At 39.9% G+C, this 13,836-nt stretch overlaps 1 protein-coding gene across 4 annotated transcripts in view; it reads left to right on the plus strand.

The window, feature by feature from the left end:
• The first annotated feature begins 1,739 nt into the window (after positions 1-1,739).
• LOC131256949 (kinesin-like protein KIN-7O) overlaps positions 1,740-13,836 on the plus strand; it is a 57,491-nt gene continuing 45,394 nt past the window's right edge. The window contains exons 1-10 of one of the 4 annotated variants that reach the window (XR_009177027.1): positions 1,740-2,003; positions 2,387-2,476; positions 6,136-6,254; positions 11,696-11,809; positions 11,926-12,007; positions 12,106-12,173; positions 12,254-12,328; positions 12,462-12,607; positions 12,695-12,797; positions 13,598-13,678. Coding sequence is in view for 3 of the 4 variants with exons in the window: in XM_058258070.1 (XP_058114053.1) it covers positions 1,880-2,003; positions 2,387-2,476; positions 6,136-6,254; positions 11,696-11,809; positions 11,926-12,007; positions 12,106-12,173; positions 12,254-12,328; positions 12,462-12,607; positions 12,695-12,797; positions 13,598-13,678 (1,002 nt within the window). In the remaining variant the exon portion in view is untranslated. The remainder of the gene's footprint in view (positions 2,004-2,386; positions 2,477-6,135; positions 6,255-11,695; positions 11,810-11,925; positions 12,008-12,105; positions 12,174-12,253; positions 12,329-12,461; positions 12,608-12,694; positions 12,798-13,597; positions 13,679-13,836) is intronic. The other 3 variants (XM_058258070.1, XM_058258069.1, XM_058258068.1) reach the window with 3 other exon arrangements.

The following is a 13,836-nucleotide window of genomic DNA, read 5'->3' on the forward strand; positions in this document are numbered from 1 at the left end:
CGGAAATCCCTGATCACAACTGTTTCAGGAATTCGAAAATCCCTGATATGATCAGATATAGTTGGATGTGATCATCCATACCTATGCATAGTAAGCTCTGATACCAAATGAGGAATCTAATCTATATGCGGAATAGGCCTACAGATCTGTCTGTGCATGAGACATGGCGATCAGGGGTTCAGATAGCTTACCCAGCTGAGACGCTGCCATGGAAGCCGGATAAGAGTACCAGAATACCAGAATTCCTTTAGAGCTTAGGATTTTCCTCTCCTTCACACCCTTTATGCAAATCAGTAGATGTGACTCGAATTTCTGCTGTGGTGTAGGATCGGGGACCCAGCTCTATTTTATAGAGTCTGTGGAGAGGGAGTTTGAAACCCATCACAACTCTCTCTCCCATGCTCCACATTGTAGCATTCTAGTACAACTCAAATTACTGTCTGCGTAAGACAGTTATAGCATTCCAGCCTTAGTACGCAAAGCTGCGCAGATAGACTGCGCAGCGCATCACCTGAAGTGGGGCCCACTGTTCTACTCAATCATCCAGTCCAAACTAAATGACAATCCAGACCGTTGATCAGTAAGGCCTACTATACGGAGTTCTTACACTTAATTCTTACAATAAAAAAAAGAAGAACAAAATAAAAGAATGAGAAGATGAAGGTATGTTTTATTTATTTATTTATTTTTCTCTTTTTTATTTAATAAGACTAAAAATATATTTCCCCGTTCATTAATTAATTTTTGATTCATCTGTCCTTTTTTTTTTTTCCAAAAAAAAAGAAGAATGAAGAAAAGAAAGTAAGATGTTTTATTTACTAGGTATTTGTATTTTCATTCTCTTTTTTATTTTATAAAGAAGAAGAAAAAAATATCAAAGGTATATTTTTCTGTTTTATTTGTAAATTTTCATAAAAAAGAGGAATAAGAAAAAAAAAGAATACAAGAAGAAATTAAATTAATTAATTTATTTAATATTTTTGTTTTCATTCTATTTTTATTTTATAAAGAATTAAAAAAAGAAGATATTGAAGATAAATATCAACCTTTTTTATAATTAAGGAGCATGGCATTTTTGTCTTAAAAAAAGGCATAGTTATTGTTAAAGGTCTAAAACAAAAAATAATTTGAAAACTCAGCTTAATTACTTTATGAAGGCATACCAAAGATTTAATTTGATAATAAGCCCTTAAATATGTGATTTTCATGGCAGGTGATATTCACCACGGGTCCACACATCTTCCACTGCTTGGATCTTCACACGTGACACGCCAACTGCACGTGAGTTCACGTCAGAGGCTGCATGACAGTTGAAAAGGAGAAACGCTACGATACTCTGTAGAGTACGGTGGATGATACACACGCAGTAATAAATTACCGAGAACTTGCATACGTGGCATACAATTAAGTCAAACCAAACGGTCTTATTTAGGGTACCAGTTTAGATGTATCATGAACAAAATAGATTGCTGGACAGTTACTTTACAGTTAAAAACGGAAAATATCCAATGGTCTTAGTTAAAAAAACAAGAGTCCACTGATCAGAGGCTAGGATTGTTCTACCAATCTGATTTTTATATCGGAACTTATAAACAGTGGTTTCCACAATCTAATCGGTTTAATCCGAGTTAATATATACCATATCTACCATTTCTTCGTGCCTGCATATCAAGCGTCATAGGCTGCCAGAGTATAAAATAAGTCCCATTTGATAAGTCCCACAGGGGCACTATCGTCATTCAACAGATCACGTACAAAACCCAAAGGCGGGAAATCGAGAAGGGGAAGCAAAATTCCCCCTCTCTGAAGTTCTAGCCCTAACATTTCTCAGTAGGCCAGAGAGAGTAGAAACTCCATTTCCTGGCCCATTTCTACACCAATGGAGAGGATCCACGTGGCAGTTCGAGCAAGGCCCCTGTCCCCAGAAGACGCAAAATCCAGCCCTTGGAGAATCTCTGGCAATTCCATCTCAATCTCCAACCATTCCACCAAATTCGACTTTGGTACATCTCACTCTCTGTCGAATCCTCTCTTCCTTTCTTCCAATGCAAACGTGTATGTTGATTAGGGCCGTTGATCTGGTGGACCACCACTTGGATGGGCCATAGTTTCAAGATTGCAGCAATCGGACAACTGTCGCCATATAAGTTTTGCCTGCTGAATGTCAGCCGTTTTTTTTTTTTTTTAAATTTTTAATTTTAATTAATTAATTAATTATTTTATTTTTAAATAATTGGATGCTTACGGCAATCCAAACTCCTTGGATATGGCCCATTCATGTGGTGGCACACAAAATCAATGGTCCTGATTACTGTAAACAAGCGTCTTGTGTTAGCGAGCTTGTCTTTCCACTATATGCTCTTATCTCCATCTCTCGAATTCTCAGATCAGATCTTTGGAGAAGACTGCAAGACTGCAGAAGTTTACAAAGCTCGAACCAAAGAAATTGTAGCTGCAGCTGTCCGTGGATTTAATGGTGAGATGTTTGTTATTGCTGTTTATATAAATGTCAATGCAATTGCCGTGTAATTCTTTATTTTGCTTCCAATGACATTAAACCTGCTCATTTTGGAATTTATAGTCTGAAATATATGAAATTACACTTCTATTATATTCTGTTTGATACCCCATTTATTTTTATTTCTTGCGGTAGTTTTGCTCCAGAGTAATTACATGATATGTGGCCCCATCTTTGTATAATATACACGAGTTTTCAATTTTGACAAGTGGGAGACTGTTAAGTAACACAGAGCATTGGTTTGTTGCATCCACTGTGGATGGAGCAGGGCCCATGAATCTTCCTGATAGAGTGATCTTAACCTTCCAAATTGTGGCCCAGAGATGGATGGTTAGGAAGAGGAAGACAACTGAGTTCCGCATTCAATTGAAAAATGTCTTAGTATATAGTTGTCAGGATCTCCCAGTCTTGGAGATTTTTTTGGGGCATCCTCTATCCACAATAAAACTCAAGGTACTAATGGTCTGGATCACTGAACCGTGGGCTCCACTAGTGATAATTGATAATCCCTTGCATATTGTGCAAAGACGTAGGGAACGTTCATTTCCTCTTTGCCCCATTAGGCTTTATTCGTCCAATACCAATGAAAGAAACAAACCAACTCTTCTAGAGGTATTTGCAATCATTGGGCCAAGTATTCGTACCATATTCTTGGGTTCTCAATTTGTATTAGTGGCACCATGTTCAGTCATCAAACTTCTGATACAATGGGGCGCACCATGGACCGCCAATGCATACAAAATCTACTACGAGAAGCCATGGAACTTTGGTCTTCTTTAGTTGAGTGTGGACCATTGCCTTTTTCCTTCCTAATTGGGAACTGATTCTCACTTGGGAACTGATTCTCATGAGAACTCATGAGAATTTTTTGAGATCTCATCTCATGTGATATGAGCACAAAATCTGAACAATCTATGTGATTTGGCACCCCTTGAAACCCAAAAGGACAAACTTTTAGTATGATCCAATACTCTGGTGGGCCATGGCAAATGGAAACATTTTCCTCCTTTGATTTGCATCTCTCTTTGCTGTGGCCCACCAGAGTTTTGGATTAGGGTGCAAGTTGGGCCAAGGGGGTTTCAAGGGGTGCCAATTCGCGTGGACCATTCGGATTTTGTGCCCATGACACATGTGCAAAGTTGTGCACTAAGAAGGTGCGAAGGTGAGCATGTCCCTGTATGCGCACGTGCGCGCGAGTCTTTCGCGAGATGATATGGTAGAGCCAAAAGAAGCGGAATACAGTAGATCCATCTCTCTACCTTATACACTTAGCATGCTTACATATCAATTGGATTCATGCATCTATTGGGGCCTAATGTGGATGGCTTTCATCCATATCAATAAATGTCTGACCATTAACTATATTTGTTTTGTATTGTTGCTTTAGAGGCCACTGATTAGATGTCTAGGATTACCTGATTTGCTTTGTGTATTTTGAACCATTTTCCATCCACAGAAGGCCTGGCCAGATGGATGGTTCCAAATGATAAGTCACCATACAATGCGTATTGTGGAGACATGTTTCTACCATATTCTGGTTCTACCAGCTCCAATGTACTTCCATATCTTTCCATGTATGCTTTGGTTTTAGTGTTGGCTGATAGTTTAGTGATCTACACTCGATATTATGGGCCCCACTTTAAATCTCCCATAATCCAAATATCTCCCAAGGTGAGAAAATCATAGTCCTATTGTTCGTCATCATCATCTAAGCCTTATCCAAATTTGTTGTGGTCAGCTACATGAGTCCTGTTCCGCCATTCCACTCTTTCAAGGTCCGTATCTTCAGCTAGACCATAGGACGTCAAGTCTTTTCTTTCTACCTCCATCCATGCCTGCCCTTTTAGAGCCTTCAACTTGTTCCAACTTGCTCGTAACCGGCACGATTCTTGGTCTCCATTGCACAAGACCAAACCAATTAACTGTAGCCCTTAAATTGTCCTCTGAAAACAGATGGTTGAGAAAAAAAGCAATGCTTCACATTCAATCAGAAAGGGCCAAAGGTTCCATTGCTGGGTTCTACGTATCTAACAGATTTTCGGTGTATGGGTCATCCATGGTGACGCTGATCATATTAACAAATTGGATAACCAAACATGGGACCACTTATATGAATCGAAAAACTGAGAGTAAGTTACAAACTCTTATCCCGGGAATTGTATAATTACATTCATGCGTGGGTTTTTTGTCATCACTTTCTTGGGTTTTGATCAATGTTGTAGCCAGGATAGAGGTTTGGATCCCTTTCTATACAGATGGCATTACTTCAAATCTGAACCACATGTATAGTGGGTCTCATTGTAGGTTGGTCATGTACTAAAAATCAGATGGGCGTGCATCCCCCTCCCATACACATGGCGTTACTACAAATCTGAACTGCCTGTATAGTGGGTGTCACTGTAGGTTGGTCATGTACTAAAACATCAGATTAGTTAGACAACTGTGACCTCCAACCTTTTGTTGATTCGAAATCATTTGGAGCTACTAGTTTTTAGAGCCCATTAGATGTCCACCAATTAACCAATTTGGATCATGCTTTTACTGTAACGTTTGGCTTTTTCCATCTATAGTGGATCCCACTATTTGGAAGGTTCATATTTGAGGTACGCCATGCCAATGTGTACTGTAGGGAGCATCATATGTATCCTAGCTACAAGTCCTAGAGGTCTGCTATATCAAAATCCTATCCCTTTGTTAGTTTATTCGACAAAGTGATAAGATTATTGAAGAGAAGAATATATGAAAAATGAAATGAAAAGAGGAGAAATATTAGATGAGAAGAAGAGATGAGAAAGCGGAGAAAACTGAATGAGGTGCCTTAACCTTCTACAGTTCTCTACTACAGTACTACTTCTATGATTAGGGTCCAATCAAAACAAAATGACAAGTGTGCCTGTACATAATAAAGCAAAATCATAAGAATGCCCACAATTATAATAACACAAAAAGAAAAGTATCAAAATTCACAGCATAGTCCAATATGAAAAATCGTTGCAAATACAAAGAAAAAAAACAGAGAGGAAGGTGGAAAGAGAACTATATTTCACCAAATACTTCTGTTAACACAATATACTCTTGTAAATATTCAATAGTTGAGATTAGGAATCGAAAATGAGAATGCTTTGGTAATTTTCCTTTGTTTCTAAGAGCTGCTGCGTACCCTATCATGGTTTGAATGCATATGTGGCCCTCAAGCAGGCCTACATATGATCATGGTGGACAAATGGATATGTCTTCCTTCTGGATTGCACGTGGCTTATCTCACACTGATTGGGTGATCACATTCATTCACATAAGGGCCTATAAAATGGATGATGCCATTTTTTTCTCTTACCATCCATTTTGCATGCTGTTATTTGTATGGATTGTATGGACGTGATCATCCAACCATGGTTATTTTCATGAAGTCCAGGGTATGTTCCTCCTATCTGTTTTTGTTGATCATAGGTTGGCTTGCTTGGGAGACTGGGCCCCACATAGTAATCTGTGTAATAGGGCACATAGAACTGGTACTGGATCATAGCTCTCGTTTCTAATTATCGTAATGAAACACAGGGTGCATTTGTTCTGATGTGAATTTATTCTTTTTTTCCCTCTATATTTTGGCTTGCATACAGGTACCGTTTTTGCATATGGACAAACTAACAGTGGAAAGACACATACGATGCGAGGATCTGTGACCGAACCAGGGGTTATCCCACTTGCTGTCCGCAATCTATTCCATATTATACAAGAGGTAGTAATTTTACTTGTGAAAATAGCCATTTGCATTTGCTGCACTAAATTGGGCATATTGTCATGTCATGAACTCTGGACAGTGTGCCGCACCTGTAATGTGGTAAAATAAGTCATGGATAGATTACTGCATGGATTTTGCACTACTTAAGTGCCAGCGACTCCTCTGCTATACACATGGCACAGATGTATGTTAATGCGGACTGTCTAAATCGTGCCCTGGTGGGTGGAACACATCCAAATAATCACATTGATTGGATGATCCTAACCATCTAGTTGGTGGCCATGAAGTGGATGGTTAAAATAAAAAGACAATAGCTAGCGGATCAAATATGTTGCATGATGCAAGATGGTTTACAAAGCAACAAGTATTGTAGATAAGAGATACCATAGATGGGTCACAAGCATCAAGGAAGTGGCTGAAAATGCCTATAGTCTAGCTCAATAAGTCATTGTAATCGAGGTATTCAAAATCGGTTACATAATGGCCGTAACGGCCGTTACGTATGGTAACGGTCATAACTGTTATGCGTTACCGGGTCGAAACAGCTGTAACGGCCGTTACAGAAAAATAGGCCGTAACGGCCCTGAAACGGTCCAGTAACAATTTTTTCAAAAAATAAAAAACTGCTGTAATGGCCGATACAGGGGCCATAACGGCCGTTACGGCCCGTCTCATAACGGTAACGGTGGTGGCTGTTATGGCCATCGTTACCGTTTTGGAACACCTTGATTGTAATTCAATTATGAATATAATTATTTGGCATATGGGGATTGACATCCTTAGATGCACTGTCCGACACGCTACTTGAGATACGCTAATTCATCAGTTAATGAACTGGTCTTGGTTCATTCTCTCCACTGTACACTTGTCTAGTTGGTCTACTGATATGTCTAGTGGTGCAGGACAACTAACCACTTGCTCTAAAAGCTCGAATTGATAGAGCGTGACGAATCAATCCCTTTATCTCATAGTCTAGGCCCCACATCTCAAGGGTTAGGTCATTGGCCGAACCCCCCTCGTGGGCCCCACATTACATGGGTTTCGCCTCACATGGGCCACCCGCCTCACACAGGCTGCCCACCCCGAGTGTGCCCCCCGTATTAATCACCTCTGGTGAGGAGTCTTGAATATGAGATCTCCCGCTTTGATACCATTTTCATGCATGAGAACTAACCGCTTGCTCTAAAAGCTTGAATTGATAGAGCATAACAAATCAATCCCTTTATCTCATAGCCAAGCCCCACATACCATGGGTTAGGTCCTCGACTGAGCCCCATTCGTGAGCCCTACATCACATGGGTTCCTACTCACACAAGCCACCCGCCTCACACGGGTGAGATGCACCTCACACGGACTGCCCACCCCAAGTGTGCCCCTGCATCCCACAGGCCACCCCACTTGAACCTGGTGCGAAAATGCTCTTGCATTAGTTGGCCTTTATTGTTGATTACAATAGAAAAGCCACATAGACCGCAATCCAAGCTGTCCAATCCGTGTCCACCAAATAAATGGCGAAACAAGTGGTAACAGTAAGTGATCCATATTCACAGGGGAAAGTAACATCTGTTAAATGTTAGGATTGTTAGGTTGGTTGAATTTTTGGTATAATGGACCAATGTTGTCTAATGGCATAAGTGATCTCGTGCTACTCACGCATATGCGATTGCATAATTGCCTATGTGGTCACACAACCCCCTAAACTTTTTTTTAAGAGAGAGAGAGAGAGAGAGAGAGAGAGAGAGAGAGAGAGAGAGAGAGTTTATTTATAGGCAAAGAGGGAGAGAAATGGAAGGAAAAAAGCCCCATTATGGCATTGCAGACAATTCCTACCATAAACCATGCATTGTAGTATAACAATCATACATCGATCTCTCATCCTGTCTCAAATGACCAATTTCCTAATAAATATTATAAATTTTGGCCATATTATTCTGATCAGCATATACTTCGAAAGTAGTCAACCAAATCTCACATGTAGTGTACAACAAAAAAATGTCCTACACTAACTACCCCTGGCTCCATAAAATTTAGGAGTCAGGACGTAACTCACAAATTGTTTGATTTCCACTTTCCATAAAAAGGATCAATCATAGGAGGTTTTGATATGCTGCCATTTATACTTTTGTTTTCTCCCAACAAACATGTCAATAGCTTTTGACCATTGAAGAAAATTGTTGGATTAAAGTTTATGAGTTGTAATATGCAACTCATGATTCTTAGAATGAACAATCAACCTCTCCATCTTGGAGGTGATGGGATCAGTTGTCTCAGATGTTGAAAACATACTAAATATAAAGATTTCACACCAATGAACACTTAAAAATTGTTGCAACCAACTATTGCTTTTGGCAGTATAAAAAAAGACTCAAAAAAATTCAAAAAGGCACTAATCCTCATATTTCCAAATCAACCAACAAAGAGGAAAAGGGAATCTTATAGTTAAATTCACAAGATATCAATAAAATCTTGATAATATTCAAAAAGAAAAATAGATCTTAAACACCTGATTGTTGGCTGCAGAAGAATCGCAGTAAATTGGATGGAAAGAATTGAAAAAACTGTTCAAACAAAAATATCCAGCAAACCCTTGTTGCCAACCCCCCACAAACCGGCTTTTGAAAAAAATTAGAAGCAAAATGCCCCATAAACCTGATCAAAACTACATGTCCAGCAAGGCAACAACCCTCCAAAGAAAATAAGAAAATTCCGCAAGATCGCTCCTTGTTAATTGCATTCAACTGCTAATTAGGCAGCAATAACTCTCAAACTGAGAGAAAAACTTGAGAAGAAATAAAAGAAGAATAAAGAGAGAAAAGAGAAAGGAAAATCGAAGAAGGGAGGAAAAGTAGATAACCTTAGGAGCTTTTTTGCTTTTTGATACCATGTCAGAGAGAAGTCTTTTTAAGAGAAAAAAACTCTAGCTAGAGCTGGAAGTCGAACCCCCTTACTTTGAGCTGGGCAGGACCCGACTCAGTCGGATCCGACTGGACTCGAACTGAATGCTAGAGTCAGGTTCGGATCGCGTAGACTCACGCGGATCCGAATCCCACCTGACTCGAATTGAAATCCGATCCGTTCGGACTCGATCCGATCCAAAACCCGACTTGGACCGGTAATTGGGTACTATATATTCAAAAGAAAAAAAATCCTAAACCTACCCGTCCCTAACCCTAGTAGTTGGCCGATGCCCCCAACCTGATCCCAAAGTCCCATCCCCTAGCACCCATCCGGCTCCTCATCCTTCTCCTTCCCCCCCTTTCTCTCTCTCTCCTCCACCCGTCCGCACAGGTAGCAGCCTCGGTTCGGCCACCCGTCTGCACAACGATTTTAGGTAAATTTTTAAATTTATTTTAATTGGATGGCTCAGTTTCTCTAATTGATTGGCTTGGTCCGTTGTGGTTCATCCGGGCCGACTCGGGATCGGCTTGGGTTTGTTGTGGTGTGGCCTGCCTTGCTCGTGCCGGGTGTGGTGCGCCTAGCCGGCTCGGGTGCGCCAATGCGGTGAGGTCGGGCTTACTTTGGCCTGGCTCGGGTGTGATCCAACTGGGCTCGCCGTGGTGGGTCCATCCTGGCTCAAGTGCAGCTGGGCTAACCCGTGGTGCGTCTGGCCTGTCCAGCTCTACCCTAAATCCAATCTAAATCCTAAACCCCAAATCGTAACCCTAAACACTAAACCCTAACCTTAAACCCTAGAAATCCTAAACCCTAAACTCTAACCTAAATCCAAACTCTAAATCTAAATCCTAAACCCTAACCCTAAACCAACAGTGTTTGGTCTAATCGATAGTGGACCCTTGGTCCGGTGTGGCATGAAATGTTTCGATCTGTCGACATCAATTAAGCTTTTTGTTTTTATTAAATGTTAAGAGTCATGGATTTTGGTCTAATGAAAGTTGTTCTGTTCCCAGCTCCTTGATCATCACATGAGATAAACCCAAGCCATCGAACCCGTCCATCAGATGGGCCCCACCATGCAAATGCCGTTACTGTAGCTGGTCCAATCAGCAATGTTCCCATGTGAGTCACTAGAGGTGGGCTGGGCTGTGGGCATTGAGTCGAGTTGGACCAGACTGTGGGGCCTAGAAAAATTTCAACGATTTTTGACCCGATCTACTTGAGCTTTTGACCCGATCCGAACCGTAGCCAACGTCATCCGACTCAGTATCTCTGATCGAGTCGGACTCTGTTCGGGTCAGCCCAACCAAGATCTGGTTTGGATCGAGTCAGGCCCGCTGGACTTGGTCCTGAGTTGGATCGAGTTCGGGTCAGGGTTTTGACAATACCGGATCGAGTCGAGTTGGACCTAACTTGGTCCGACTCGACTCGATGCCCACCTCTACCCTTATTTATATTATGTGATGTCTCAAATTACATAAAATACCCTTGGAACCAAGGGCAAAAGGGGTTAAACAAAAGAAAAACAACATAAGAGGAGAATAAAAGATGGCCCACAGTCCAGAGAGAGGGCCCACGGTCTAGAAATATACATGTCTACAACGTTTGATTATTATACGCTAATATACATGTCAACATGAACAAAATGAAAATGTAGGCATTTTTGTTAGAGAAATTGTAGTAGGTTCATGAAGCATGACTTCTAATTCTGTCATCCATACAAATGGGCTCCATGATTTGGTAATCCAAATTGTTGAGTGGTGGAAACCGTCACGGATTATGGAATCCTAGCGACATGCGTATCTTCTAGATTGAGAGATCCTAAACATCATCTAATTTTTGCTCCTTTTCTCCTAATCATGTCTGTAGATTTTCTTGATGTTTATTTTGTAGGCCATCGATCGAAGGGTTAGAATGTTTTAGCTTTGAAGGAATTTGGAACATCTCCATCCAAAGTGTTGCCTGTCAGATCCACAGTTTTGATGACTGAGCCTTAGGCCTCACTTGCATGATTGGGCGAATAAGGAAACCATTCACATTCTAATGCATAGGATCCTTTCTATAGCTTCCATTTTGAATAATTCACCACAATAAGACTCATTTTATCACCACATGAAATTATAATGAAAGACAGGTTTTAGAAAAAAAACAAGAGAACTTACATCTAATGTTTTCTTCTCATCATCATCATAGCCTTTCTTTCAGCAAGTTGGAAGGGCATACTTTATGTATCTTTTCTTCCTTACATGGGGTGGCGACAGCTACACTCAAGAGTTCAGACTGCCATCAAGCATGTTCCCCTTTTGAAGAGATGAATATTTTTCTTTGAAGTTTTCGAGCAGGACCCTGTGAAACAGTGCTCAAGCTGAACTGTTGCTCATGGAACCCACTGCTTGTTGGGAATCAAAGATGCCTACATATCTTTTATGCCTTTCACTTAATGAGCTCGTAATCAAAGTGCACTTTTAAAAGGCATGATTAATGTTTACATTTCTTGAAGTTCATCGGAGAAATTTATCATTATGTTATATCTTGATCTTTAGGATCTGGATAGGGAATTTCTTCTCAGAATGTCATACATGGAAATCTATAATGAGGAGATCAATGATTTGTTAGCCCCTGAGCACCGGAAACTACAGATTCATGAGAGTATTGAGGTATTATATTTCCTGCTTTGGCTAATGTTATATACTTATATTTCATAGCTTGTATATATTGTGACTGCATATGCACCCAAACTAAATGTTATTTTGCTTTCCCTTCTATTTGAAAGCGAGGAATATTTGTTGCTGGCTTGAGAGAAGAAATTGTTGCATCCCCTGAACAGGTTCTTGATTTCATGGAATTTGGAGAATGTAAGCCTTTCATTTCCTTGTATTCTGCTTCTTCTTCTTTTGGTTTCTGTTTATATTCAAGTATTGGTAGGTAGCTTATTTTCATTGGTTACATGCAGCTCATCGCCACATTGGAGAGACTAATATGAATGTTTACAGCAGCAGGTCTCATACAATTTTTCGCATGGTACAGTTACTATGCCTTTCTGTTTCCTGGTTTTTTGAAAATCAAGTTCTTCACCTTATTATTTTCAAGCACAACCACAGATAATAGAGAGTCGGGATAAAACTGAAGATGATGATGCTGGAAGCTCTTGTGATGCTGTCCGTGTATCTGTTCTTGTATGTGATGAAGATCAGTAGTGGTTTTCTTTACACATTTCTGTCTTTTATCCTAGTATTTTTGCAGTTCTTTTGTGACTAGTTTTGGTTTATTCTGTCTTGTTTTGTACTCATTGATTATCATTACTTTTAGAATCTAGTGGATCTAGCGGGTTCAGAACGTGCTGCAAAGACTGGTGCGGAAGGTGTGCGTTTGAAAGAGGGTTCCCACATAAATAAAAGCCTGATGACACTTGGAACTGTTATAAAAAAACTGAGTGAAGGTGCAGAGAGCCAAGGGTGAGCATTATGAGTCAATCAAGCCATAATCTTAAATGAGTTTCTTCATCCTGTGTTATTTCTAACACTATTCAATATCTGGTGCAGTGGTCATGTGCCCTACCGAGACAGCAAGCTCACACGTATTTTGCAACCTGCACTTGGTGGAAATGCAAATACTGCTATCATTTGTAATATTACCCTGGCACAGGTATTTCTTAACTTGGGCTACTCGAATATATTTGTGCTTAGACAGACAACACGGTAAACAGTGACATCAGATATTCACTGACTCAAGTATTCTTATTGTTTATAGCACTATTTTCACTTAATGAAGTTTTTTGTAACTTATTTAGTATTTCTTTCAAAACATGGTGCTTATTCCTATTTCAATGCCACCATTATGCATGTTCTTTGGGGTAATTTTCTTAAGTGACTAACGGGTGAAATATTCCCTACTGGTGGGTGTTCAGCACTGATTCTTTATATCAATTTAGCAAGTCATTTCTAGGCTATTCTTTTCCCAGTAATCATATCACAGTGAACCCTGGGGTAGACTTCTGCAAACTCTATGGAAAGATGTAGTTTATATTTATGAATCAACACAAAGAAAGTAGAATCCTTAAAATATAAGAAGTTCCTTGGACCAGTTTATACGACTCATAAACAAATTCCATCTCTAATCTTACTTCTGTTGGACTCTTTATGGCACTCATGGTATTTGCCATTCTTAGTAGCGTCTATTTCTAAATATAGTGGTACGCCTGTAGAATATACTGTTGTTCTGCTAAGGCTGGTACCTTAATTAATCCATATCCTTTAAACAGCTCGATTTTTGGACCTTCATGCATATTCTGTGTGGCACAAGTTATGTGGATGAGAACTTAGGGCCTTATTTTTTTGTATTATGCAAAATTAACATGCTTTTGTTGTGTGTGCTGGTTTCTTGTACGCTGCTAGCTGGTGGTAAGATCAGTTATGATTAATTGCCACCTTTTATTTGATTTGCAGATTCATGCCGATGAGACAAAAAGCAGTCTCCAGTTTGCAAGCAGAGCTTTACGTGTTACTAACTGTGCACGTGTGAATGAGGTTTCTATCTGATTCTGTCTTTCTCAATTTGTGCCTTGCTTTCTTGCCATTCTGTTTCTTTTTACATGTTTGAAGCCCTATTGATCTGAATATATTCATAACTTGTTTCTGCATTCTCCATTTTTCTCTTTTACTCTACATGATTGATAACAAGGATC

Source organism: Magnolia sinica, chromosome 9 (genome assembly GCF_029962835.1).
Source record: "Magnolia sinica isolate HGM2019 chromosome 9, MsV1, whole genome shotgun sequence".
Taxonomy (NCBI): domain Eukaryota; kingdom Viridiplantae; phylum Streptophyta; class Magnoliopsida; order Magnoliales; family Magnoliaceae; genus Magnolia; species Magnolia sinica.